At 43.4% G+C, this 27,789-nt stretch overlaps 2 protein-coding genes across 6 annotated transcripts in view; one reads left to right on the forward strand and one right to left on the reverse strand.

The window, feature by feature from the left end:
- SIDT1 (SID1 transmembrane family member 1) overlaps positions 1-4,574 on the forward strand; it is a 46,334-nt gene extending 41,760 nt beyond the window's left edge. For all 5 annotated transcript variants that reach the window (XM_083593213.1, XM_083593214.1, XM_083593215.1 and 2 more), the window contains one exon: positions 1,953-4,574. In XM_083593213.1, the coding sequence (XP_083449339.1) occupies positions 1,953-2,015 (63 nt within the window). In that variant the 3' untranslated portion in view covers positions 2,016-4,574. The remainder of the gene's footprint in view (positions 1-1,952) is intronic.
- USF3 (upstream transcription factor family member 3) lies at positions 4,212-27,151 on the reverse strand. Its single transcript, XM_083592616.1, has 7 exons — positions 27,027-27,151; positions 20,519-20,601; positions 20,206-20,267; positions 18,110-18,138; positions 17,857-17,939; positions 17,089-17,185; positions 4,212-15,955 (listed from the first exon to the last, which is right to left on the reverse strand). The coding sequence occupies exons 3-7, from the start codon at positions 20,247-20,249 to the stop codon at positions 9,531-9,533; spliced, it is 6,678 nt and encodes a 2,225-aa protein (XP_083448742.1). The 5' UTR covers positions 20,250-20,267; positions 20,519-20,601; positions 27,027-27,151; the 3' UTR covers positions 4,212-9,530.
- Between the last annotated feature and the right edge of the window lie 638 nt (positions 27,152-27,789).

Here is a 27,789-nt window from a genome sequence, read left to right on the forward strand (position 1 = left end):
AATTTCCTAATGGTGGCAAAGCTTGAAGGGCATGGTGTGAGCCCCCCGCCCCCCAACTATCACCTTCTGCCCTGAGAGGGCACTGGGGCAGGGCATCACTTGTCTGGAATAGATCCCAAATAGGATCTATACAAAGGGGACAGGGGTGGTGCTGTGGGTTAAACCACAGAGCCTAGGACTTGCCGATTAGAAGGTCGGCGGTTCGAATCCCTGCGACGGGGTGAGCGCCCGTTGCTCGGTCCCTGCTCCTGCCAACCTAGCAGTTTGAAAGCACCTCAACGTGCAAGTAGATAAGTAGGTACTGCTCTGGCGGGAAGGTAAACGGTGTTTCCGTGCGCTGCTCTGGTTCGCCAGAAGCGGCTTAGTCCTGCTGGCCACATGACCCGGAAGCTGTACGCCGGCTCCCTCGGCCAATAAAGCGAGATGAGCGCTGCAACCCCAGAGTCGGTCATGACTGGTCCCTATACCTATACCTATAGGATCTATATAAGCTGCATCAAAGCCCAAGAATCAAGAGGACAGATGCAGCCCATCTAAGCAGGCCCAAATTGTCCCAAGCAATCTTTAGCGAGCTGCACTGGTTTTCTCAAAATGTAACCACATGCATTGTGCATGGATAAGATGGCTGCAACATTTGAATTGGGGGCCTTCTGCGCACAGATGGGCCTTTCTGTTTTTAGATCCTTTCCTGGGCCAATGCCCACGAGAAGCTAAAATGTATAGCCTTGGGCGAGAAGAGTGCTGGTGCAGGCTGCTCTAGAGAAGCCCTCTCTTCCTGTTCCCCTGACAATTTGATAGAGTGGGGAGGAAGAACAGAAGCAGCTAAGAATCAGGAAGAGGCTTCTGCAGATAGAAAGTTACATGCCCACTCAAACTCCATACAGTGGTACCTCAGGTTACATACGCTTCAGGTTACAGACGCTTCAGGTTACAGACTCTGCTAACCCAGAAATAGTACCTCAGGTTAAGAACTTTGCTTCAGGATGAGAACAGAAATCGGGCTCCGGCGGCGCAGCAGCAGCAGGAGGCCCCATTAGCTAAAATGGTGCTTCAGGTTAAGAACAGTTTCAGGTTAGGTACGGACCTCTGGAATGAATTAAGTACTTAACCTGAGGTACCACTGTACTCATTTCCTGCTTAAAATAATCACACAAGAGAAACACAAAGATCATTTACTTCCATCCCCTGCAGTGCGGGACTCTTTCATCCAACATGGGGCTTGAACCCATGACCTTGACATTTGGAGTCGCATGTTGTATCTGTTACGAAAAAGGAGCAATGCTGCAGCTGAGTGCTCCAGATGGCTGGAAAGCCAAACAGGATGTTGATGTTTTGGGACTGTACCGTGGGAACAAGGGACAGTCTATTCTGTGCACTGAGCACCGGATGTTAGCTCAGAGTGTCACATGACCCTGTATTGGAAGTACATGGGAGGAGTCATTCTCTCTCTGCTGTTGATGTAAAGAGAGTGCAGACACGTTTTCTCTGTACTGCTGGAAAGACAGAAATAAAGGCATGTAAATACATTTCTGTCTGTCTCTCTCCCCTCCCTGGGGATGGGGGGGGGAGGAATGGTGTGTTCTTCTCACGTTTGAGGAGGATTGCCGAAAGTGGTTTCGCCTTGTCTTGCCGGGAGCCGCTGACGGGGGAGATCAACAAGGAATCCAAGCCGGGCACCTGGAGAGTGGCCAATTCCTCTGACTAAGGCTTGAATTCCGACAGTATCAACTAAGCTGTCTCCCCACCGTTATTTGTTCCCAAAGGTTGGTGGGAGTGGGCAACACCATCTAGAACCTGAAAGGTTCCTTTTTTTCTGGGGCATCATGGTGTTGGCTCTGCTTCCGCAGGAGGCGGAGTTGACCTTTGCCTGCCTGCTTTTGGGTTTGGGGAGAGTGCGTTCTGCAGAACCACCCGGAAGACCAGACTCCAATCTCTGCCCTGCTTTGTTCTAGGTCCTGTTGACTCTGGATGACGACTTGGATTCTGTGCGGAGAGACAAGATACCCGTTTTCTGAACCGCAGGAAGTTTTGGTGTCGCTTGCTCAAACCCGTTGTGTTGCCAGCCCAGGACAGTTGACGGAAAACAAACTTGCTGGTGTACACAAAGCGCATCAAGTACACACTGGGAAGAAACGTGTTCAACTGGCAAATAAGGAAGACCTGAACAGAGGACAGGGATCTTTTTGCAACTGGAGGGCTCAGGCTTGTATGCCAGATTGTTGGTAGAAAGTAGAGAGATGAGAATAATTATCTGGGGGTTTCAGATCTTTTTCAGCCATCTGATGAAGAATAAAATTTACTCCCCAATGTGAATTTTAGTGGTGGAACTTACGCTTTCGCTCACTGCTAGAAACAGCGGGTATAAGTGCAATAGTGATGAGACTTGAGAGATCTCTTATACTGAAAAATCAAGCATGTATTGGCCATTGAAGCTACGGTTCTTAGTCTGATTCTTCAGATGTATATGGTAAGCTGTTACCCTTTTTACTACTCATACCCAACTGCTTAATTTATCACTATTAGTTTACAATGGAGCGTCCTATCTGCTCCAGTACAAGAATGCGTTGACCCCACCCCTGTCTGCCAATAACAGCCCACCACCATTTTATTTAAATTCCGATTTAAAAATCACACACACCCTGTACCCTTCTTCCTCATTTCTTGGCTAATTTGAATAGCACAGCTGAAAGGGAAAAGCGCACGCCTCAGAAAGGAGCTTTCCAATCTGGGCTACAGGTGTTCTTTTCCTCATCCACAATCTGCCGCTCCTCTCCCTGCCATCATGTTATTATTTATAAAGCCATTTTATACACTGAAATGACAGTGTTGGTTCTATTCTCAAAGGGGGTAAAAGTCTCTGTGTATTGCAGTGTTACGATACTTCAAGGTCTAGGAGTCCCCTATCTCTTCTGTCTGTTGCTGCAGCAGACTGCTCATGAATTCTTTTCCGAAAGCTGCAATTATTATTATTAACATTTGCTGTGAATGCCAAATGGATTATTTTCTTAAGTATGCCTTTCTCTTGATAAGAGGAATGTTTTTAGGAAGCAGCTCTTACATTTTCCCCAAATTGCTTTATTTTAGATTATACATAGCAGGGCACTGCGTTTCTTGTTTGCCCCCTGCTCTGCTAAATTTTTGAATAAAAAATTGGTTCACTATGACTAGGTAAGGTAGTAATTATTCAAAAAGTGTATCGATGGAATCTACCAAAATATCTGCCCATTCTGCTGTTAATTCTTAAACCAGCTCAGACTGTGCTGTCTGCTTACCTAGGTAAAAGTACTTTTGTATCAAAGTACCAGGTGCTGAAATGCTGCACTGATGTGCTTTACAATGTAATCGTGTCAAATGCAATCAAATGTTTAAAAGAAACCTGAGAACTCAAAAAAAGATTAGTTCCATTCTTTTATCAACTAAAAAAACCAAACCCACCCAAAGTTTCTTCTGCACCTCTAACTTGTACCTCCTCCATGTCTGCTGCCTGGAGGTTGAACTCAAGAGTCTGGAGAGACAGTATTCATGAACCCCTTTTCAAATCCTTATCAACCTTTGTATTTCATAAAACTTGTGGCCAGCAATGGACGGTGTGAGGTGGAAAGGCTCCACCTCAGACATAAACTTGGTAGCTATGGGCACAATTCTGTCTCTGAGACTCAGGACGCCTTCCGTTGTCAATGGGTAAAATATCAGCCTGCCCTTCAGCTAAGAACTTTTGACAGAATGCAAGTGAAGCACTGTTGTTACTTCATATGTATTATACATTGCATTTTTTCAGTGTTCCATTACCTAAATAGATGTTTAAAGAGTAGTTTCCCTGTGCTTTTGATTTGTAAGTTTAGAGCCTTTCATGTTCATGCCAGTCTTTTCTTCTTTCTTTAAAAGCACAGTCCAAATACTGAACAGACCAACCATATGCTATAAAGTTCTAGAAGGAAGGGAACCCAGGAGAATAGGCCAAATCAGGCTCTTTCTTTTGGTCTCATCCCCCCAAACTTTTAGCCAGAGTTGGGGTGACAGGCAGAATTTGGATCAGCTCGTCAAAGTTGCTAGCAGATAAAAAAGGAACATGAGAGTATATGGACCCAGTTTGTAAACATAGAGGCATTCATAAGTGAAACTTGCTAGCCCATTTAAAATGATAAATATATCTACAATGCAGAAGTAGGCAGATCAAAGAAGTTAAAATTAGTTAAAAACCACAAAAAGAATTTCTTGACTTTAAATTCTTTACATTTTTCTTTAAAAAATTACAGTTTAGAAACTTTGGCTGCAACTTGCAGCCAGGATTTAAGCACAGGATCACAGGCATTGGGGTTTTTTTCCTGGAAGGGGGACAGGAAGTGGAACTAGAAAGCATATAGAGTACGCAAAAATGAAAGTACACAAACTGTACATTTTTAAAATAAAATACCATTTTGTTCATATCTATACAATTTTTACAATCAATAAATTGTTACATTTAATAAAAATCTGAGACCTTTCATCAAAACCACTGTTGTAAATATTTACATCTGAATGCAACGAATTTGTAAAAAGATGTCAAAATAAATGGAACAAAATCTTATTTACAATCATTTGTGTGCCTGATCAGCATCACCGCACATTTCTGTACTAGGGCTTGAAAGAATCTAGAGGCTGAATGTAGAATTTTAGGGGATGCACTGCAGAAAAACTGTGGCGCAAATCAAGGGAATACATTTGTTACTTTCAAGAGGAGAGGGAAGCGTAGCTCACTCTGAGTTGTTTAAGGGATTCATAGGGGTATCGGGATGTCCGCTTCTGGCTTGGAGATGAAGCAATCGACCAAAGCTGGATGCCCCACAACCTATAATCTGTATGGTATCCAGTTTTCCATAATTGCTCCCATTAAAAGGGGCTGTCTGCTTGCACCCAGCAGAAACAATACAAGATGTGATATGCACAATTAAAGCTTCTATATTTACATGCAACTCATTTGCATGTGATAGTGAGAACAGCACAATGGTTCATGCGTCCAGTTTGGCATCCCATAGGACCTACAAACTGCCAAGTGTTGCTTTTTTAAAGCTCCCTTAAGCAGTGCTGGTTAGAAGGTCACGCATAATGCAAAAGATCTTGATAAGATTACAAAATTGGACAGCAATGTTACTAAACTGGACAGCGGTATTAAGAAAATAAAGCTAAGAGATATATGAGTCAAGTGGCTTGCTAGTACATAACAGACCAATTTGTTCAGCACATTCTGCAAAGAAGAGAGAGAAGATCTCTGCATGTTGGCTCTTTAGTGAAGAACACGACCGCCTGAAAGGAGGAGATAAGATGTGATTGAATTTATGGACTTTGCATCCGTTTGTACTCCAAGGATTCTACTGAGACATGACAATTTTCGGCTAAACAGAACTCCCTGCGATCGCTCAAGCTCCTCCAGCACTTATGACAGCAAAACTGCCACCGCAGACAATGTCAAGACAGACATTTTAAAAAGGTCTTAACAGCACTAAGGTTCACATTAGCAGCTGTCTACCACAGTTGTATCTACCAGAAAGTCTTTCTAAGAAGATTCAATATAGATAAAGCCCACAGAAGTGGTTGATCTATTAGCTTATACCACAGAACACACTGAACGGTTTAGCAGTCTTAATTTTTTTCCTCGTCAGAAAAGTGGGAAATAGACATCAATTTACAGAATTGAAAACATACACCCTCCCAGCTCTGTAGATGTCTTGCTAACTTGATGGCAGAGGCAGAACTAAAATAAAAACCATGGGGAGGGAAGGGGAGGGTCACAATAGATATTGGCTCAGAAGAAATAACATGCAGAAGCCTTTTCTCATATTGAATGGCCTGTTTTTCTCCCTTCCCCATTCTCTGCACTTAAACCACATCTAACCAGTTTACAGAATCCCCAACCTAAGCACAACCTTTTGCATAGAAATGAACTTCTATGACAAATATAAAATAGTATAAAGGTAACCCAGGAAAACTAGGATTCTAACTTGCCACGTTTGTCTTGGAAAGTCACTCATTAAGTTTCCTCAGCTCCTCATTATTTGAGTATTTAACTTGAATTCCTCTGATGCAAAATGATAAGAAAACTGATTCTTCTCAATACTAGGAGTACCACTAACGGCACAACCAACTAAAAACAGGGGGTGGAAGGTGGTTAAACAATGTAAGTTATAGAACAGTGAGGCAATACCAACGCAGTGTCAAGGCACAACATCATAATTTCTATAAAGTAGCAGTTTTCTTTCCCTTCTGTTTTCAAGACCAGAATTATTTTTTTTTTTAAAAACCAGTGTGTACTAATTATGAATAATTTTTAAAAAGAAAATGTTCATAGTTCCATAAAGTTTAGTCCAGACACTGCAGACCTTTTCAAGTGCTTTTAAAAATACTTGACTAACCAATGCAACACAGAGCTCTTCATTTTCACTGGGACAAAACAGAAACTTGGCATGTGTCTACAACAAGCAGCACAGCAAAGTGCCCCTTCTACCCCCTAGCATGGGGCCCACAACAGAAAAGAGTTAACCTGCTATGTCCTCTTTCATTACAGAATTAAATTTCTTGTAGAAATTTCAGGAATTTGATGTGAATGCTGTCCTAGCCTCCTTCAGTAGAGTGTGTTATAAATTTAGCAAATAACAATTGATTTGAATTTTTAACTTTTCTGTCGACAACTAAGATAGTCCTTCTGATTTCTGAACTACAAAAAAACCCTCAAACACAATTAGTGCATGTCTAACAAACTTAAACAGGCTGAATAGTTAAGGATTTTTAAGGGGTCTTGCAGCTTTTTGGGGGGAGCAGAACACTAAGGAACAACTCCACATCCTTAGGAAATGAGTTATGTGGAGTAAGGCATGTCAAATACACCACTTTTACTTATTAATCATGGCAAATTACAAGACTTTTATGCAGCAAGAGATAAAGCCTTTGAATAAATAGTCCAATGTTCATTTCAGACATTATCCAAGTGATATTCTCAGAAACTCAGAGACAATTCTATGACATCTCTTAAGTAGTTAAATCGTACAACACAGAGAAGTCTCCAAACTGAACCAAGTAGCTGGAATGACGTATGGAATGAAGAATCCAAATAACTGGTTACTTGACAATAATTGCTTTTGAAAAAATTATGCTAGGAATCCATGTGTTTTTGATGTCTGCACATGCATACATATGTCTTATCATGCTAGTATGCCCTTTGAAAATAATTACTGTATCCACCCTTTTCTTGAGACAATATATATGGAACCGAGCTCTTGATTACAACTATGTAGCATACACTCTTTCACAGTGATGAATTCCCCAAGCACCTGCAGACCCAGAGATCCAGGCTGAATGACCCTGCCAAACCAAGGAACTGAAATCACCATAAGGCTAGATCCTTCCCCCAACATGCTATGCACAAACTATGGCCAAGAGAGCTGTTCGCAGTTTCAAAAATAATCTGGATGCCCTGGGGTTCTAAGTTTACCTTCACACACAGGATTCTAAGAGGAAACGGCTTGTTTTGCCATTGCTGATTGACAAAAATGTATGTTATGTGGCAGCTACTATAGCTGGAGTTAGAAGAAAGCAACAGGCCATGGGTCCTACGCTGAAAAGGTGAGCCAAGAGGATAGCGTTTTGAAGCACATAAGGACACTTGAACTCCCGGGCAAACTGAAGGCACATCCTTCAAAGCAGAAATATGCTATTATAAATCAATGGTAAGCTTGCACACCCTTCTTTTAGATGTACGCAGAAAGTCAGAGTCCAAGATTCAAATTCCCTGTGTTTTCAGGCATGTGTCATGCAGGTCCATGGGAGCTGTTCCACTCTGTTTTACCTTACCGTCTGAGAATCAGCCACTGCAATACTAGAAAGCTAACTTCCAGTTTGGCCAAGTGAACCTTCTGGGGTACTCATTAGAAAGCTGAGCTTGTGGATATTCCTACAGTTCTGATTCTGACCAAGCCAGCCACTTCAGATTTCCCACTGGAGATTACAATTCCCATGAGGATCCCTGTTCTGAGACAGGAGACCCCAAAAACAACTGGTGCTGCTGAGGACATTGTTGAATCGCTATTCCGAGACAGACCCACACTGTAACTTCAGCACATTTACTAAGCAATGACTATATACTATACCCATTCTAAGATCCCTTTATATGCTACCTCTAAGGTTCTTCTGGCAATCTAATTGCCTAAGTTTTTTTCCCCTTAAGTCCCACAAAGAAGTTAGCAATCACCAAGGAAGTAGCCCAGGCCAATTTTTTTACTGCCAGGGTCATAGCCTGGCTACCATCAGCTGAGGAAGACTCTTTGAAACAATATTGCTGTATGTTTTAAAGTTTTAAACTATCCAAAAGGGTGCAAAAAAACCCCAAAAACCATTTGTAACAATTACAAGAGAAAATGAACAATTCACCTGTTACTTGCCACATTTCATCCATTAAGTTACTGACAAGTGCTTCTCGGCTGTAACTTTGCCTCATCAAGACCATCCCGTTTTGCTAAGTGCTCAAAACTTCACACGCTCCTCTTTCTGTTCCCAGCAAAGAGTTTCTGGACAGAAGGTGCTTTGTAAGTGCAAACTAATACATTTAAATAAGCACTTAATACTAATGTTGTATTTGCCTACAGTTTCACCCAACAATATTTGTCACACAATATGTTCCTATTACATGCTCTCAGGTTACAAGAGTTATCTGAGGGGAAAGGAAAGAAAAACATTACAACGGTAAAAATGGAGATAATTCCCCTCCTCAAAAAAGTGATAAGCAAGACACAAAAAGGATACCCTGAGAAACTCACAGCAAACAAGCTGCGGGGGAGAAATCAACATGTATGAACTGAACTGAACATAAATGATTTTTTAAAAAATTCTATGGATTGTTAGCAGAAACAATGCTAAAAATAAAAGCCTCAGGAGGAGAGCATTAAACTATATGTTTCAGAAGAGAGGCAGTGTTTCCCATTACACGATACGTTAATACAGTTCCTCAGAAGCTAGGCATGGCACTAAGCTTTAAATGCCCATCAGAATTTATCACATGAAGTCAGCCCTACGAAAGATGTCTATGATAAACTTCAACACAAATAGTAGAAATGATCTAGTGTGCATTGACTCAAAACCTTTGTACCAATTTGAGATGTTTTTGAGACCCTCACGTACCTACTTCCTGGGCAAAAAAGAAAAACCACTCTCCAAGAACTATAAATGCAACTCTTCAGTTTCCCTGGACTTCATTTTGCACAAGGCTCATCTTGGCACAGGGGGTGACGATCTGGAACTCTGCTAAGACAGATCAAGGTGTTGGATTCTTACTCTTGCTAGTAAGCATTGAGATAGGCACCTGCTACTTTAGCAACACGGGTATGTAGAAATACAGAAGCACCTGCTATTGTATATATACTCCCCACAAACAGTGATGCCACGAGTGGTCTTTTCAAGGCTGGCGATCCCAAATGCATACATGGACACATGCATGTATATACACAAATATGCATACTACACACATAAAACAATTCACCATGCTAACTCCTGGCCACTGCATTTCATACAGCCGAACTGCAATCATGACCTAGAATATGGCTTATGTTGTGAGCAGGGCGGTTGGATGATTGCTTGGAAGAATCAGAAGCAGATGTGTTCGCTATGGAGAGCAGAGGCGAGATTGCTGAACCATCTGGAGGAAGAGCTGTAGCAATCTCTGGGAATAAAGAAGTCAAATTAAAATTGGACAAGTGAGACGAATTGGCCATATGCATTGGGGGCATGTCTGTCAAAAGGGGGAAACTTGGCTGGGCAAAGCCCACTGGCCTGGGAGGAGACAAGATGGAGCCAAAGCGATTGTTTAGACCTCCACCGCTTGGCTTCTCTGTGCTTGGATTAGGGAACATCTGGTTAGAAAAATAAGGGATTGAAATGTCATTGGAAAGGGTGGGATGGGCAGGAGAATATGGCGGATAAAAAGATGGCAACGTATTTTGAGGATCTACTGGAATCAGGGCTGGTGTTCGAGTAGTACTAGACTGAGTCACTGGTGGGATGAACGGCGCATTGGCATTTATGGGGGGATTCATTCCACCCTCTGGAATAAAAGGGAATCCAAAATTTTGAGACAGACTGTGCTGATCAGGAGCTGCACTATCATTAGTCATTTGTGGTCCTTCAGGCATGAATCGCACAATACTGCCTCTTTTTTCTAGAGCAGGTTGTTGCCTTCCAAGGATCATACTACCACTGGCAGCCAAAGGAAGGTGGGGAAGACTAGGATCAAAGACATTTCCGTGTCTTTGATTTCCAGAACGATTTCTTTCAGGCTGGCGGATTTTAGAACCACCGTTATCCTGGAGAGGATGTCTTGATCGCTGAGTAACGGAAGAATTTGGTTGACGAACTGATGGTGGGACTTGCTCGGCGTTCCGAGAGACGGGCGGGTGGGTGAGAGGAGGTCGGACGACTCCATGCACATTGCTAGAAACTGGAGCATTCATGTGACCCTTGGTTCCATGACTCTCTGTCATTCTCATGGGGTTGGATTTCTGAACAGAAATATTGGGGCTTGTATTGCGACCCTGAATATCTCCAGAGGAACTTGAAAAGGGAATATTTAATGTATTGTTCCTATTATTAATAGCACCAAGAGACATATCGCAACTTTCCCTGTTCTGACCATCACCTTCTCTTCGAATGTGAATAGTGTCTCTTGCTGGGGGGCAATTATATTCAACAATAGAAGTGGCACACTGTGGATTTCTCTGGTGTTCTGCAATTGGTCTTTGGCCTCCACCGACTTGCTCTCCGAGATGAGGGACAAGTAAACTCTGCATAAAACTTTGGTGGCATGTATTTTCATTGTCTCTTGGGGGAGGAAGGACATTTCCTGCTGAAATGCCCTGAACTGGCTGATAGGGCAACCTCTTCTGTCTGTCTATGGGTGGTCCAGCATTCTGGGCAATTCGAAAAGCCTGTGTCTGCATACCTCTGAGGGATGACATTGAGGTCCCTATTTCACTGTTCCTTGAGGACTGCACATCAAACTGCTGGTTAGCGCCATTTGTCTTGAATGTCTGGCACTCCGAGAGTCTTTGAACATCTGCTCCAACCGTGTGGTCTACTGACATGCGTCCTTGCATGTTATGGATTACCAATCCTTTATTCCTAGACACATCAAGGTAATTTCTCATTTCAAGATTATCTGAAGCCCTCAAGCTCTGAATGGATATTCCTAGTCTCTGCTCTGAATTAGAGGGAGTCTTTCCAATAAGTGCTTCTGCGGAGTAGCTGCTAACCCTATTTCTTTCTTGTCTGTGGGGGACACAGGTCATGTCAGATGACCTGGTGACAATACTAGGCTGGGACACCATTTGCTGCTCCAAAGCCCTGGAGGTCATAAGTCTTTGCATCTGGCCATGTCCTGGCACATGTTCAGAAGAAACTCCAGAACCTGTCTGTCTGTTGCCCACATCTGGTGCTTGCTGGTGCAGAATGTCCTGATTCAGATGGCTCTGAGGGTGGCTGTGGTGAGTTCTGTTTGCAGTGGGGTTCTCGCATGTCTTCTCAGGCTGAGAAGATGTATAGTGCTGCTGCATTTGCTGCATCTGTGGGTGATGGGGGTGGGGTTGGCTGCTCTTTGACCGCGACTGGTCGTTTCCATGATGCTTCTGCTGTAAAGCAAGTGTGGTGGGCTGGGCTGCTTGGATGAGGGTCCTTTTCTTCTGCATTTGTGCCTCTTGATGCATTACTCTTTGCTGGTGGACGCTGAGGGCTTGGGAATGGATAGGGCTTTCTGCATGAGAAATGTGATGCTGGAGTTGATACAACTGATGTCTTTCTCTTAACTGTCCAGCCTGTTGTTGTTGCTGCTGCTGCTTTATATACGGATTGCTATGAAGGTGGGTCATTCCTTGAGTGGGAGCATGTTGAATAGGTTGCAGGTGCTGTCCTGACTGATCTGGGACAGAAGGCTGAGAATTACACTGGATTTCAGCTTGCCTCAGAGCAGGTGGCACAAAATTGCTGGTTGGGAACAACCGGCTAAGACTATCCGTGTGCCCTTGACTGCTCCCTGATACTGCCATATTGGAGGAGTTGGGGGGGATCTGGTTGACAAGGATTCGACTTTGATCTGAAATGTCGTCAGCTGTTTGGTTCAGCAAAGCCATCCCTTCAAGCTGCATAGGTGCCGTCTGGCAGTGTTTCTGTCTCTTCGACGTGGAAAGCAGGTGATCATCTGGAACAGAACGTTTGACAGAGTCTTTGCGGCTTTCCTGGCTTTGCTGCTTTAAGTGTGGCTCATGCATCTGAGAAGCCTGCATGGTGCTGGTCCGAACAGCAGACAGTTGTTCTGAAGCATAATCTGTCATTAGCACTGGAGAATGTCCTGGAGACTGAGTCATATATGGATTAGTGGGCATGGATGGAGTCATGGTCACAGGAACAGCTGATTGGTCTGAAGTTGGGGGTAAACCTGAGCAGCTCACAACAGGGTGGATGATGCAGCTTTGATGTATGAGATTATTGACGCTTAAGCTTGAAGTGCTTGAAGACTGAGAGGCTGGAATTTGCAAGGTTACACTGGACACTTCCACTCCAACGGAACAGCTTTGTTTTTCGACTGACCGATCAACGTTTATTTTCACTGCATTCTGGGTGCTGAAATTTCTTGGCACTGTTTCTATCTGGTCTGCATCTTTAATGGTGTGAGACTTAAAAGACTGGTCTCTTCTTAGAGATGCCACTTCATCATCCTTGGAAACAGCAGCTCCCGACACTGATGCTTTTGCATGGGCCTCTTGGTCAAAAATTGCTTTTGCTGCCAAAGCTACAATATCCGTTTGCTCTGAAAACGTACAGCTGTTGCATGTATTCACTGAAGTGTTGTTGGGAACATTTTCCCTACATGTGTCTGGCAACATGGATGCAACTGAGAATCCACAACTGCTGCCTGAGCTAGTTGACATGGGAGAGTCTGCTTGTCTGTTAGTAGTGACTGTTTCTTGTTCAGAGGTACAGGAATGAGACTGTGCAAGGTTTTCCTCTTCAGTGTTCACCAGCAAGAGCCCCTCTTGCTTCTCTGCCAAGTCATTCGAGTCTATAATTGATTTAGTGTTTTGGGTGCGAAAAGTAGGGTGTTCAACTTGGACCGAGAAGTTTTTTTCTACAGCTTCTCCCACTTTACTGAAATCAGAGAAAATCTTGGTCAGGCCTTGCTCTTCTAACAAATCACTGGCCTGCATGACTATGGAACAATTTTGTTCCATTGTGCAGATTTCAGACACCTCTGTTCTGGGAACACCCTCTGCACTCGCCCCACTGTTTGCCACAGATGTCCCAGAAATATGAGAAGCTGTCACCTGAGAGTCAGAAGATGTTAAAGGGCTGGTGGGGATGCATTTGGATGATTCTGATAACTTAGAATTTGTTGCTGAATTAGTTTGAGGAGGCAGAGATGCACACTCTGTGGAGACGGGAGCAACCACTTCAAACTGTTCTGATGAGGCCGATTCGAGTGGCAACGATCTGGGCACTATAGCTGCATTCAGGTCAGAGGCCAGGGTAGTTTCCATGTCTTGTTCAGCCCTCAGTCTCTCTTTGGGATGGGAATTGGAAGCATCGTTTTGGGCAACATCATTAGGTGCTACCCTGTTTGCTTGTGATATGGCTAAGCTTTGCAACACCACATTATCAGGCATGTTTTCAAGCAAGACGTCACTTCCTGAATGCTCAGGGGTAGCCTCCACATCCCCACTATCCAGTTTCTTCAAATCTTTGCAAGAATTCACTCGACATGCAAGATTGCTGCTGGCCACCAAGCATTTTTTAGTACTTTTATTAGACCATTTTGAACCCAGACCAAAGGAGGTTTTGGGGGGAGAAGCACCCACTGAGCACGAAACACTGGTTAACATTACATTCTCAGCAGCAGAAGAGGATGCTGCTGTAGCTGCCAGCAGAACATGGGTACTTGGTGTGGTTTGGCTGCTGACCGTTGGTGGATTTGTAGGCTGGCTGTTAGACACCTGCAGACAATTCTGTCCAGCCATCTGTGATATGCTTTGATTGAGGCTAGCTAAAGCACCAAATGTATTGAGGGCAACGTTTGTATTTGGATCTTCACTGGTGGTAGGCTGAATAACTTGCATAGGGGTTTGATCCGAACCTCCAGAACAGGACTTCACAGGCTTCAATGCAAACAGCTGCCCATTTAAAGAAATAGTCTGCGGAAGATGCTGGTTAGCCATTGCAACTGAAAACGTTTGTGTTGAGCCAGAAGATGGTGCAGAAGATGGCCTTGGCAAAATATGGACAAGATGCTTCCCACCAAACATATGGGGGCCAGAGGCATTTTGCATAGGATTACTAGCACTCGCTGAGGGAGCGGCTCCATTTATAGGCATTCTGATAGGAGGAGGAGGAGGAGGAGGAGGAGCAGAGAAAAGGGAGAGAGGATTTGGGTTAGCAGTCTGTATAATTACAATCTGCTGGCTGACGGTTTGGTTGGGGACTTCAGTTCTTAACACTGGTGGACCTGCACTGGCATTTGAAGGCTGTAAAATGACTACGTTTTGTTTAGCAGGTGGTGCAGTGACAGATGGACCTACTGGCTGGGGCACCTGAATCAGCTGCATAGGCGGATTCAATGGAAGGAGGCCGTTTGCAGGTTGTGCTAGAACCTGCGTCTTAGTGACTAGCGGCTGCATAGGTAAGGATGGGTAAGATGGCAAAGTTACCATGATTTGCTCAGCTGTTTGTTCACCAGCAGGTAGAGGATTATTTAAACAGGGAGTAGTTGCCAAAATCCTATTAGGAGTGGGTGCTGTGATGCTAGCATTGTGAACTGGCTGATTTAAGAGGGCTGCGTTTATGCTGGACAGAGTACGGTTTAGAGGCTGAACAGTATTCCCTGCTAGTTGCAAAGTAGTCCAAGTAGTCTGGGTGTTTCCAGCAGAAGTCATTCGCGTCAGGCTACCCATGGTTTTGGAATTTGAAGTGCCCGCAGCTGAAGAACTGGAAAAAGGCCACTTATCTATAGAAGCAGCAGGCAAAGTGTTAATTTCTGTTACAGCCTTCTGGATTTCTACAGCAGACGCTGCTGGCCCTCCGCTGCTTTTGAAGATGTTTCCTGCAGACGGCTTTCCATCAATGGAGAGCATTACAGATGGAGTACAAGTGGTATCAGCTGCAGAAACCACACAGCTTTCTAGGGATCCATTTCTTGAATCTTCTTTAGGGGGCATGTCTGCCAGCTGAGCCAGAGATCTGTCTACACGAGCACTGACAGGAAGGCTGTTGCTAGGCAAACCCGCTTTCTCAATTAACTTGAAAGTCTCTGGTTTATTTTTAGATTTGGAGATGTCATCTTCATCTTGTGGAGAACTCTGCATTGAAGGCTGTAGCCTCACTAGCTGCAAGGGATTCAGCGAGCTGTCAGCACTAGAACTAGGAGGTGGGCCTTGCTCGTTCTCAGAGGTAGAGTGCTCAATAATTTTCTTGGCTGGATTTGATGGGCCAGATACCAGTGGAGAAACCGAAGTCTGAACCCCTGATTTGATTTCTGTGGAATAGATACTAGAAATGGTCACAGGAGTGACTAGGTTGCAAGTCCTCTGGACAGGAACAACATTAGCAGTCTGCTTCTGTAAATTGTGACTGATATTAAAGGTTATGCCTTGGACTGATGCCCCCTGGTTGCTTCCGCCAAGCTGACTGCCGTTGGAATACACGATGATGTTCTTCTGCAGCTGGTCGCTGGGGATCACAACAGACACTTTCGCATTTTTCAGGTTCCCTTTCTTCTTTTGCTCCTGATCATTGGGGATAACAACAGAAACTTTTGCGTGCTTGAGGTTCCGTTTCCAGTGGACAGTGGGGTCATCATAAAGGCAAATGTCGTTGGCTTTCAATAATGCAATGTAGCGCCCATTTTCTTTCTGAAGTTCATCCAACTGCTTCCGGAGCTTTTTTATTTCTTCAGCTGCAGAGAAATAAAAAATTAATAAGCCCGAATGACCAAAGGTTCTGCAAAAGTCTACTACGGCTGATTTGTTTTAGGAGCAAGTGAAAATAGCATTAAAGAAAGCCATTTCATCACCTCAACATCGGTTTCTGCTGTAATATGCAGAGCTTTTTTTCTTTAAAAATGTTTAGGGGTACTCTCATTTTGACTCAAGAAAACCACCATTTTATGGTTCAAATTGGGAACAATAAAGACAAATAAATGGACAAAAGTACAAAGATTCACAAAATGTTTAGGGGTATGCGTACCCCTGCATCCCCCCAGAAAAAAGCACTGGTAATATGTACTCAAACTCAGATTACATCCTTAGAGACTTAGAATTAAAAGGAGAGACCACAAGCTGCATGCAACACATCCCAGGCATCTCTAGCTACAATATTTATAGGTAACAGGAAAGAAAACCCACTGCAAATTGGAGCCAGTCATTACTGGGCAGATGGGTCAACTGTCCTGAATTGGTAGAGCAGCTTCATATGTTAACTGTATTTCACAAACTCATCATCTGAAGAAAACTACAGCCTTATAAATACTCTCAGCAAGGAAACATTTCTATTGCTTTCATTCTATTATTTCTTTATTGTTCCAGTTCACACTGCATTTTTCCAAAAAGGATAATTAGCCGTATGAAAATTAGGGGATCATAGAATGAACAGGCATCATCTAATGTAAATCCTAATAAACAACTACTACTGGGACTTGGATTTCAACCATGTTGCAGAATATTCAGAAATACCCTATTCTTTCTGTTTAGTTTGGATGAAGAAAACAGCTCCAATTATAACTGAGGCAACTTCACTTAGAAAAACTATCAAATTACAGCTCTTCTGTAACTTAATTTACAAGGTATAAAATTAGCAAATCTGCTTTTTAATAAAAGATTGGGACTACTTTTATTAGGGTAAGGAAAATTACAATCCGAAACACAAATATTAAGCAAACAGCATTCAATCTGCAGGATAGCGAATCTATCATTTGATAACAGTTCCGGAGGAAAGCTGGCGTAGCAGTTAGACAAAGAATGTTTAGTTTGAAATGTATGTACAATAAAAACAGAGGTATTCTAGCGAGAGTATTCTAGCCAGTCCACTCACCTTGCTCATTGTTTCCTCCATTCAGCAGGAGCTCATCATTTTGCCTTTTCATTTCTGTTATATATTGATATGCCTGGTCAAGGATCATGTTCTTACTCTGAAAGGGAACATGTGGATAATTAGGAAAAACATTCAGAGACTCAGCCTGAAATAAAAACAGGCCTACTTATTATTATTATTATTAAATTTGTATACCACAGCAGTTCGGGCACTAGCAACTTCAGTATTGGATTGCTGCCATGCAGGGTTGCTGAACAGAAGTGAGACCCTGTCAGTATCTAACACCTATGTTCAATGGTTGGCAATATGTTTATGGGCCAAGCTTTAGGTGTCACTATTAGTATATAAAGACATTAACAGTTTGAAACCAGTTTACTTGCTGGAGCACGTCTCCTACATATGCCCACTTGACTGGAACTAGCACTACAGGTGCCACATAATACTCATTACACACTTGTAAGAAATTGATATTTTTCTGTGGCAGCACCCACACTTTGCAAATCCCTGCCTACTGACATCGCCCAAGCACCTTCGCTGTACTCTTTTCGGTGTCTGCTTAAATCATTTTTGTTTAGCAAGCCGATCCACACATGTAGATGTTGACGTCTTTTCATCTCTTTACTGATCATTCTAATAATCTTTAAATGTTTAAATTGTTTTAACTATTTTCATTGATAATTTAAATATTTCATACTTTTATTACAGCCAAGCGGTATATAAATTCTGTTAAATAAATAAATATTCAGCTGCCATGAAGTGCAGACTAACTTGTTTCAGCGCTGGGGAGCATGGAATTAGTTCACCAATTCGGTTTATTCCAGCATTGATTTTCTTCTTTCGATGCCTCTCCACTAGCAAAAACAGAACACATAAGGTGTATAACAGTACATTGATAGCATATCCAGAAACAATAAGACTTTTCTTTTGATTGCGAAGGCATATATTTGCATGCTTGGTGGAAGGAAGAACCCAAAGAGGAATGCTTGCTCCACTCTGACAACAGCTGCACTGAAGCTCTTACCTGCATTGTGAGTCTCACGGTTTTTCTTTCTGTTAAAAAAAGGGTAACATGTAAATGGCTAAATTACAATATTTGCTATCTAGGAAGTTTTCTTTGATCAATCTGTTTTCTTTAATCTGCCAGCAAATGCACAAAAGGGAGAAGAGAAATAACCACATTTGCTGTAAGGATCCCCAAGATATATATCTGGCTTGCATTATTTATATAGATACAAATTATATATATGCCACATTTTGGGACACAGCCTAGCCAAGGCAGTTTGCAATATCATAAAAAGAACAATAAACATAAAACAACCTAACAAAAGCAGCACATTAACAAAGGCCATTTGAAACAGTTACAAAGATTAATAAAACAGGGCTACATTTTGTAGATACCTCTGTAGAAAAAGCCTTTAGGAAAAGGCAGAAAGAAAAAGGTGAGTCTGTAGAGCCCATTTAAAAATACACAGCATAGAGGCCATGCTAATCTCTGTGATGAAAAAAGTTTCAGAATCTGGGAGCCACCCCAGAAAAGGTCCTACCACTTTGGCTTGCCAATTGCCTGCCAAAGGCATAGTACTACTTAATGATGTGTGTACTGTGTTATATAAGGAACAGCCATCCTTTACTTCAAAGCAACTCTTGCCCTGTTGGTGCTGTATTTTTCCTACTGATGGAAATTATCATAATTTTATGTACTCTTACTATCCTAAGCATGTTTTTGCACTAAGTTTCCTTATTTTGTAGGTTTGACTGCACACTTGTATACCAATCATGGGATTAGAAACTTGACCAAAGAGAACAAATTAAGTTATAACCACTTCTCATCATGTGCAGGCTATGCAGAGCTGGGTAAAGACAACAAAATACCTTCTCTACCTTACTGAGACCCACCTTTATACGGAACTCCAACCGTTCTTAAACCAAGGCACGCTTTCCCTAATGAGGCCTCCCGCCGCTGGTGCCCTTCCACTGTTCGGCTTCTGCTCTTAGACCAAGGTAAAGTTCGCAAACGGGAACACTACTTCCGGTTTTGCAGAGTTCGTAAACCAAAGAGTTCGTAAACAGAACTATTCTTAAACTGAGGTACCACTGTACTTATTAATGACTAAGAAACTCAGCAATAAGAACAGTGGTGCAACTGAGCTTCCATTTCTCTGCAGGTGCATTAGTGAACATGAGAAGTAACATAACCTATCTGGAGAGGTCTTATATAAGAAACTTGGCAGATGCAAGGATATAAAATGTGGGTTAAAAACACTAAAGCACATTCAACTCTAGGGCTTAGAAAGTACTGTTCAGATGAATAGTACCAGTGTACACCAGTGGTGATATGGCACATAAGTATGGCCCTGTCCCCACATTGCTGGCAGAGATCTTTTCCTTATCTTGTTATAAGGGAAGTTCAGCAAAGGGTTAGAACAGGCGTTTATTATTGATTGGTCATATTTCATGTTGCATATAAATAATGCACAGGTGTACTGGTTTTTTTCTTTGATTGTTCATTTAACACACTAAAAAACATTTATTTAAAAATTTTAAAATGTCAGATGTGACATGGAAAGGACCATACAGTGGTACCTCGGGTTAAGAACTTAATTCATTCTGGAGGTCCGTTCTTAACCTGAAACTGTTCTTAACCTGAAGCACCACTTTAGTTAATGGGGCCTCCGGCTGCCGCGCGATTTCTGTTCTCATCCTGAAGCAAAGTTCTTAACCAGAGATACTATTTCTGGGTTAGTGGAGTCTGTAACCTGAAGAATCTGTAACCTGAGGTACCACTGTAACACTGAACATCATCATCTTTGGAGAGTCTTTGACTTCACCTAATAGCAAAACTTGTAAAAGCTTAAGCTGTTATGCTCCTGTTGCCACCACCTGCCTAGAAAACTATTTTACATTAGACTGACCTATATTTAATCTGATGCAAAGGCTGCCCAGGTCATTATCTGTAGCAGCTTTTTACAAAGAGCTGACACATAACAAGAGAGACTGACAAGGGTGATCTTATACACACTTATTTGTGAGTAAGGTTCACTGAACTCAACAGAGCTTGCTTCCAAATAGATAGGCGAAGAATTGCATTGTAATTCTATTTGTGAACAGGACACTTACCGGTGTTGTTTCTTAAGAGGAGCCTTCTCTGTCATCTCTGGCATAGTTTGAGAGATGAGGATCTAGAAGAACAGAACCAAAAGTAACGATTCTAGAAGCACCAATCATTATTGTTCTATCTGAAAACCCTGACTCTCAAGTATTTTTTTTCTACACAGTTAAACTTCCACTGGCTTCCTTTAGATCAGCATAACCTAATAAATTGCACCACAAAGGACATTAACTAGCCTGCTAGGCCTCATTTGTAGCCTAAAAGAAAATGCAACCATGCAAAGCTTCTCTACAGGTGACTAGGTAGATAATTTATACTCACCACTGGTGAGTGGCTGTTTACAAGACTGCAATAGTACTCCAGCTTCTACTGTGTTGATGTTTCTCAAACCATACTTCACAATCCTAAGTGAGACAGATAGAATTTATTGAAATTCTAAGGACCTCTGCTTACATTTAAAGGTTACAGTCATTGGAATAATTAAATACATTCTTTTAAATGAAACTTGAGTAATAGGAGGGGGAGAGAAACCAAATTCTGTTTAGTTTACTGTAGTTAAATAGATTTTTTTACCCCACTTTTCAGCATATCTGCCCTCCCAAGATACATTACAATATACTGATACAATGATCTGGTTTGCGTACCACTAGTAACCATTACTATGGATGAACTTTGGTTCAACATTCTCTCTCTTTGTAAAGTGGAACTCCACAAATATTTATGAACTTCCAAACTCAACTTTTCTCGGGTTTGAGTTGGGATACTGTGACTCATGTGCTGGTAACCTCACGTTTGGATTACTGTAATGTGCTCTGTGTGAGGCTGCCTTACAACTAGTCCAGAGACTGCAGTTGGTACAGAATGCCACAACCCAGGTGGTTAATTGTGCTTCTTACTGGGCATGTACTGGGCAGCACTAAAGGTTCTGCTATGGTTCTATAGGTCAATGAACCAGTTTTAACATCTTGTTACCTACATATACAGTCCTGAACAACAAGAAGAAGAGTTTGGATTTGATATCCCGCTTTATCACTACCCGAAGGAGTCTCCAAGCGGCTAACATTCTCCTTTCCCTTCCTCCCCCACAACAAACACTCTGTGAGGTGAGTGGGGCTGAGAGACTTCAGAGAAGTGTGACTGGCCCAAGGTCACCCAGCAACTGCATTTGGAGGAGCGGAGACTCGAACCCGGTTCCCCAGATTACGAGACTACCACTCTTAACCACTACACCACACTGGCTCCCATGTCAACACTGGACATGGTTACCTGAAAAATCAGTTTCACCTCCACTGCTCAGTAAGACCATTAAAATCAACAAACAGAACCTGATTAGTTTTATCATTCATGCCCTAATGATGTGGTGCCAAGCTTTTTCACTCGTGGCACCAGTGTTGTGGAATGTACTGGCATCCCATTGCCTTTTGAAGATGCTCCTGGCATTCCCTTGATCTCTTCACCTAAGTCTCCTGCTTTAATTCTTGTGCTGTTTTAATGGGGCTGTTTCAATGAATATTTTAATCACTGGTTTGTATTTTAACATCCCAATTGGATTGTTTTCCAGTGGACTTCAATTATGGCATACCATTATGTATTTTAACAGTGTTGTTTTTTGTTTTGTAAACTACTTAGAAACCAACCGGGCATTAAGTGGTATATTCATTATTAATAATAATTTCAGAGATTAAGGCACAGGGCCAAGCTAAACATGGCCAGACAGCCACATTCGTTGTTCATGTGCCAGCTCCATTCATGTATAAAGCCTGGAAGAGTGATCATGGTTTTTACATCAAGAGAGATACCATATTGGCCCGAATATAAGCTGCACCCAAATATAAGCTGCACCTTTAAATGTAAATGGGGGAAAAGGAAAAAAGACAATACCTGGGCTGCTTCCGGGGGGGGGTCCCCACACCACTTTGCCGGCAGCCTTCCCCTTTCCCCCTTCATTTCAATGGCTCGGGGGAGGCTTGGGAGTGGCATAGCGGCAGCGCTTTGCTGGCGGTGTAAGGTCATGAATGTAAGCCGCACTTTAACTTTTCATGGTCAGAATTTGAGGGGAAAGTGCGGCTTATGTTCAGGCCAATATGGTACCTGGTTCTCTTTCTCTTTTACTTGCACCTGTTACTTCAAATCAGACCCCCACCCTAGTATCCTACTAGTAAGGTAAAAAGGTAAAGGACCCCTGGACGGTTAAGTCCAGTCAAGGGCGATTATGGGGTTGTATTGCTCATCTTGCTTTCAGGCCAAGGAAGCCGGCGTTTGTCCACAGACAGTTTCCTACTAGCAGCATCTAGTAAGTTAGCATTATATAAATCATGCTTGGGGATAAGGAAACTTTATTTCCCTCTGTCTTTGTACCTATTGCTGAGATCTTGTGAGTTTAGCAAAAGCCAATGGCAAGCAGTGTTAGAGCAGAACAAGCAACTCTGTGGACAAAGCATCATAATAAACAAAGACATTGATTCCAGGGACAGTGGGACTCAGCATTGCTGGTAGAATTTACAGGCTCTCACAAGTACACTCTAGATCTTTTGAGTATTTTCCTTATGATATGTCGTTTGAGGAGAATATAAACTATCCTCACTTCTTATTAAATGCAGTTCACACAACACTCCAACTGCAATGAATTTCCTGTAAAGTATGCATTGCTTTGTGGATTTTCTTAACAACTGGAAGTGACTCTTGTAGAAAATGAATTGCAGCGAGCTAGCATTCATCAAAAACTGCAAGTGATTTACAGAATAAGAATGGTTAACCAATGTAGTTACTTTCTCTTAACAAGAGTGAGTTTGCAAGAGAAATTTACTTTGAGGAGTTAATTAATTTAGCAATTAAAAAGAACACAAAACACAAAAAATAAACTGGTCTATATATAAAATGTTTGTACACATGCTGGTCCATTAGAATAAAAAATAAAAGCACTGACAGGATATTATATTCATAAGGACCAACCAAAAAGTTAAAATAGGCAAAACCATTTGTAGGACTCATATTCAGGCTAGGTATTTGGGGGCATGGTTGAAAAGCCCCAATTACAGTAGGCCATGGTATAATTTGGGAAATGCAAAAAATATAATTTCAGAATTAAAAGACAAACTTTTATTGAATGCCTCATGCAACTGTATGTATTGGATGGGATTATGGGATGTGTGTGGGAGGGGGCTGGTGTTATAAATTTGTAGCAGGACCAGAAAAACAATGCTTGGGCATGCTGCCAATCAGTCTTAATCCCAACCATGTTGACTTGAAAGTAGTATTTACTGATTTACTTTTGAAGAGGAGGCTGCAATCCTATACAATCACCAGGGAACAAATCCCTCTAAACTCAACTGACACAAGTGGGACTGCATTGTTAGGACTGCATTGTCTGTGTTTCTTAGTATGGCTGTCAGAATGTAAAGTTAAGTATATAGAAGAAAATTTCAAAGTACAGGCGACTCCCAATTTATGCCGAGGTTATATTCCATGGACAGTGCCTAACACCAAAATAGTGTATAGTCAAAACACATTGAATTCAATGGCGGGTGAGAGTACCAAATGCTTGCCCCCTTTTTTATGTTTTTTACATTTTTTTGCCAAGCATTTAAACACAAAATATAATTGCATTATCACAAAAAGCTGTACAGAGTATGTCTGCCTATGAGGAGTAGGAGTGTGTGTGTGTAAATAAAACATGAAGAGGTTAATTAAAAAATGGGCACAAAACAAGAGAACAAATTTACCATTAATACATTTAGCTTGAATAATGAAAGTGTATGTCCTAACTATAAAACAACAATAATACCAGAACAGTGTCTTAGGACAGCCATGTGAGCAAGGAAACTCAATAGTCATACAAATTAGGAGGATGTGATTTTTATGTGGCATCTTAATCTGGCATCTCATAACTTCCAAAACGTTTCCATATCTCAATTCAATAATCTTCACAAAAGCCCTGTACAAAAAATTAGCATTATTATTTTCTTCATATTGCCAATGCCAGAATGAGGTTACAATTTTAACAACAACAACAACAACAACATGCACTACTATTGGCAGGCTTTTTTTTCTGTGGCACGCAGCATGGCCATGTTATCAAATGGGTATTTTGGTAACTAGACTCCTTGCTCCCTTTCCTACAAGCAAAATCGAGATTATAATGCATTATACAGTCCACTGCAAAGTGCTTAGAATACTGCAATCTTTCTATCTCTATCTATCTATTTATCTATCTATCTTGCATGGATAACAGCTACACAGGGAGAGTCCCACTGCAACCGATCACCTAGTCCTGAGGTCGATTTCTGACAGCAGCCCCCAAGATGCCTCCTTCCTGCAAAACTTACAAACAAGGCACAGAGCTACAACCAATCTTCCCTTGTGCATCCCCAGCATCTTATCTGCTCCAGGGGGTACACTGCCTCTGCACATGGAGGTTTCCGCGGGCCACCCTGTTCAGACCTCCCCACTCTAGACACGAAGTGCACGGGCCGCAGCACTTCGGGGGAAGCCTAGTCCCCTTGACACCCCCCACCCCGCCCGGCAAAGAAAGCCGCAACCGGGAGCACTGGGGGTGGGAGGGCTCCAGGGCCCCACCATCCCAAAACCCAATATTGGGAGCTGGGAAAAGCCGCAATAGGGAGCAATGGACATTTGGGGCAGCCCAGGGAAGGGAGGCCACCCCACCTCCACAAAACCTATAATTATTATTATTATTATTGAATTTATATACCGCCTTAAACCCGGAGGTCTCAGGGGGGTTCACAGAACAAACCCAAATATAAAACCACAAAATAGATCATCGAAATAAAAGCAACAACCCAATAACCCGTCTCCAGTAGTTGGTTGTCTCATAGCTAAACTCTTGTAGAAATATAATGTGTGAATCTGTGAAAGAAGAAGGTACTCGCTTCTCACCCCACCAGATGATAATTCCAGTGCTTTTTTTCTAAAAAAAAATGTTTAGGGGTACAGTACAGTGGTACCTCGGGTTAAGTACTTAATTCGTTCCGGAGGTCTGTTCTTAACCTGAAACTGTTCTTAACCTGAAGAACCAATTTAGCTAATGGGGCCTCCTGCTGCCGCCACAGCACGATTTCTGTTCTCATCCTGAAGCAAAGTTCTTAACCCGAGGTACTATTTCTGGGTTAGCGGAGTCTGTCACCTGAAGCATCTGTAACCTGAGGTACCACTGTATTGCGCTTCTTAATGCATGCCAACCTTCCTTCTGGATCGTGTTAGCGAACACCTTCTACCCGAATACAGTGGCACCTTGGGTTAAGAACTTAATTCGTTCCAGGGGTCCGTTCTTAACCTAAAACTGTTCTTAACCTGAAGCACCACTTTAGCTAATGGGGCCTCCTGCTGCTGCTGTGCCACCGGAGCACGATTTCTGTTCTCATCCTGAAGCAAAGTTCTTAACCCGAGGTACTATTTCTGGGTTAGTGGAGTCTGTCACCTGAAGCATCCGTAACTCGAGGTACCACTGTCCTCTCCTTTTCCTACTCATACTGAAATACTGCCCCTCAATGAGGCCAAACTTAGAGGCACAAAATGTTTAGGGGTCTGCGTCCCCCTGCGTCCCACAGAAAAACAGCACTGGATAATTCCCAAAATACAACACCATGTATTGCAGCATCAAATACAGTGGTACTTGTGGCTACGTACTTAATTCATTCCAGAGGTCCGTTCTTAACCTGAAACTGCTCTTCACCTGAAGCACCACTTTAGCTAATGGGGCCTCCTGCTGCTGCCTTGCCGCCAGAGCACAATTTCTGTTCTCATCCTGAAGCAAAGCTCTTAACCTGAAGCACTATTTCTGGGTTAGCAGAGTCTGTCACCTGAAGCATCTGTAACCTGAAGTGTCTGTAACACAAGGTACCACTGTACTCTCCTTTTCCTACTCATATTGAAATACAGTGGTTACAGGTTACAGAGGCTTCAGGTTACAGACTCTGCTAACCCAGAAATAGTACCTCGGGTTCAGAACTTTGCTTCAGGATGAGAACAGAAATTGCGCGGCAGCAGCAGGAGGCCCCATTAGCTAAAGTGGTGCTTCAGGTTAAGAACAGTTTCAGGTTAAGAACGGACCTCCGGATCGAATTAAGTACGTAACCAGAAGTACCACTGTATTTGCTGCTGCAATACATGATGTTGTATTTTGAGAATTATCCAGTGCTGTTTTTCTGTGGGACGCAGGAAGACCCCTAAACGTTTTGTGAAGCTAAGTTTGGCCTCATTGAGGGGCAGTATTTCAAGATGAGTAGGAAAAGGAGAGGACAGTGGTACCTCGGGTTACATGTGCTTCAGGTTACAGACTCTTAACCACTAACCCAGAAATAGTACCTCAGGTAAAGAACTTTGCTTCAGGATGAGAACAGAAATCATGTGGCAACAGTGGGAGGCCCCATTAGCTAAAGTGGTGCTTCAGGTTAAGAGCAGTTTCAGGTTAAGAACGGACCTCCGGAATGAATTAAGTACGTAACCCGAGGTACCACTGTACTGCACCTCAATGGGGCCAAACTTAGATGCACAAGACGTTGAGGGGTCTGCGTCCCCCCAGAATCAAAGCCCTGGATGCACCCCCATGCATTGCAGCAGCCCCTCCTACGGGGAGCTGGGGGTGGGACGGGGCGCGACCCCCGCCTGCCTGACGCCCCTCAGCAGCTCCCCGGGGAGGCGTCGAGGGAGGCCCCACACATACAGACGTTTGGACGCGGCCCCGGCGGCCCCTGACAACCGGCCGGGCCAACTGTCACTTTGGCGTGAGGCGGGGAAGGAGCGGGCCGGGCCGGGCCGGGCGCGTGAGGGGAGCGGGGCCGGCCTTCCCCTCACGACCTGAGGGACTCACCGCCGGAGCGCCGGGCGGGCTGAGCGGCTGCGGCCCCACCGCGGGGACCATCCTCCGCCTCTTCCTCCCCTCCGCCTCCCCTCACGCCGACTCCGCCTTCTCCTCGCCACACCGCCGGTACCGTCTCCTCAGGCACCGAGGGTGCCGCCCCTCCGCTGGCACGGCAGCCAATGGAGAGCCGGCTCGGCCGCCCGACAACCAATCGGCGACCGCGAGCAGTGGAAAGGGCAGGTCGAGCCCGTGAGGGAAGGCTGAGGCCCTGCCCACTTCGAGCCTTATATGGCGCGGACGGAGGCCCGCACGGGCTTGGGGCTCAACGCGAAGGTTAGATTGACGTGAGGCGCGGGGGCGGGGAGAGAGGGAACAGGAACTGCGGGAGAGGCCAATGAGCGGCTGGGAGGGCGGGGCGGAGGAGCGTTGCTAAAGAAGCCGAAATCTGCCGGATAGAAGCGCAGCAGGAAACATATGCGCGGTAATAGGATGCTTTCGTAGTGTGTATGGAAGGGAGAGCTGGACCATAAAGAAGGCTGATGGCCGAAGAAGTGATGCTTTTGAATTCTGGTGCTGGAGGAGACTCTTGAGAGTCCCATGGGCTGCAAGAAGATCAAACCTCTCCATTCTGAAGGAAATCAGCCCTGAGTGCTCACTGGAAGGACAGATCCTGAAGCTGAGGCTCCAATACTTTGGCCACCTCAGGAGAAGAGAAGACTCCCTGGAAAAAACCCTGATGTTGGGAAAGATGGAGGGCACAAGGAGAAGGGGA

Source organism: Podarcis filfolensis (assembly GCF_964270895.1).
Source record: "Podarcis filfolensis genome assembly, chromosome: 17".
NCBI lineage: Eukaryota > Metazoa > Chordata > Lepidosauria > Squamata > Lacertidae > Podarcis > Podarcis filfolensis.

Coding starts and splice junctions, on each gene's coding strand:
- USF3 (XM_083592616.1), bottom strand. CDS start 20,249: ATGCCAGAGATGACAGAGAAGGCTCCTCTTAAGAAACAACACCG. Junction 17,940..18,109: donor CCGTGAGACTCACAATGCAG/GTAAGAGCTTCA, acceptor TGTTTTTGCTAG/TGGAGAGGCATCGAAAGAAG. Junction 17,186..17,856: donor GCTCCCCAGCGCTGAAACAA/GTTAGTCTGCAC, acceptor GTTCCCTTTCAG/AGTAAGAACATGATCCTTGA.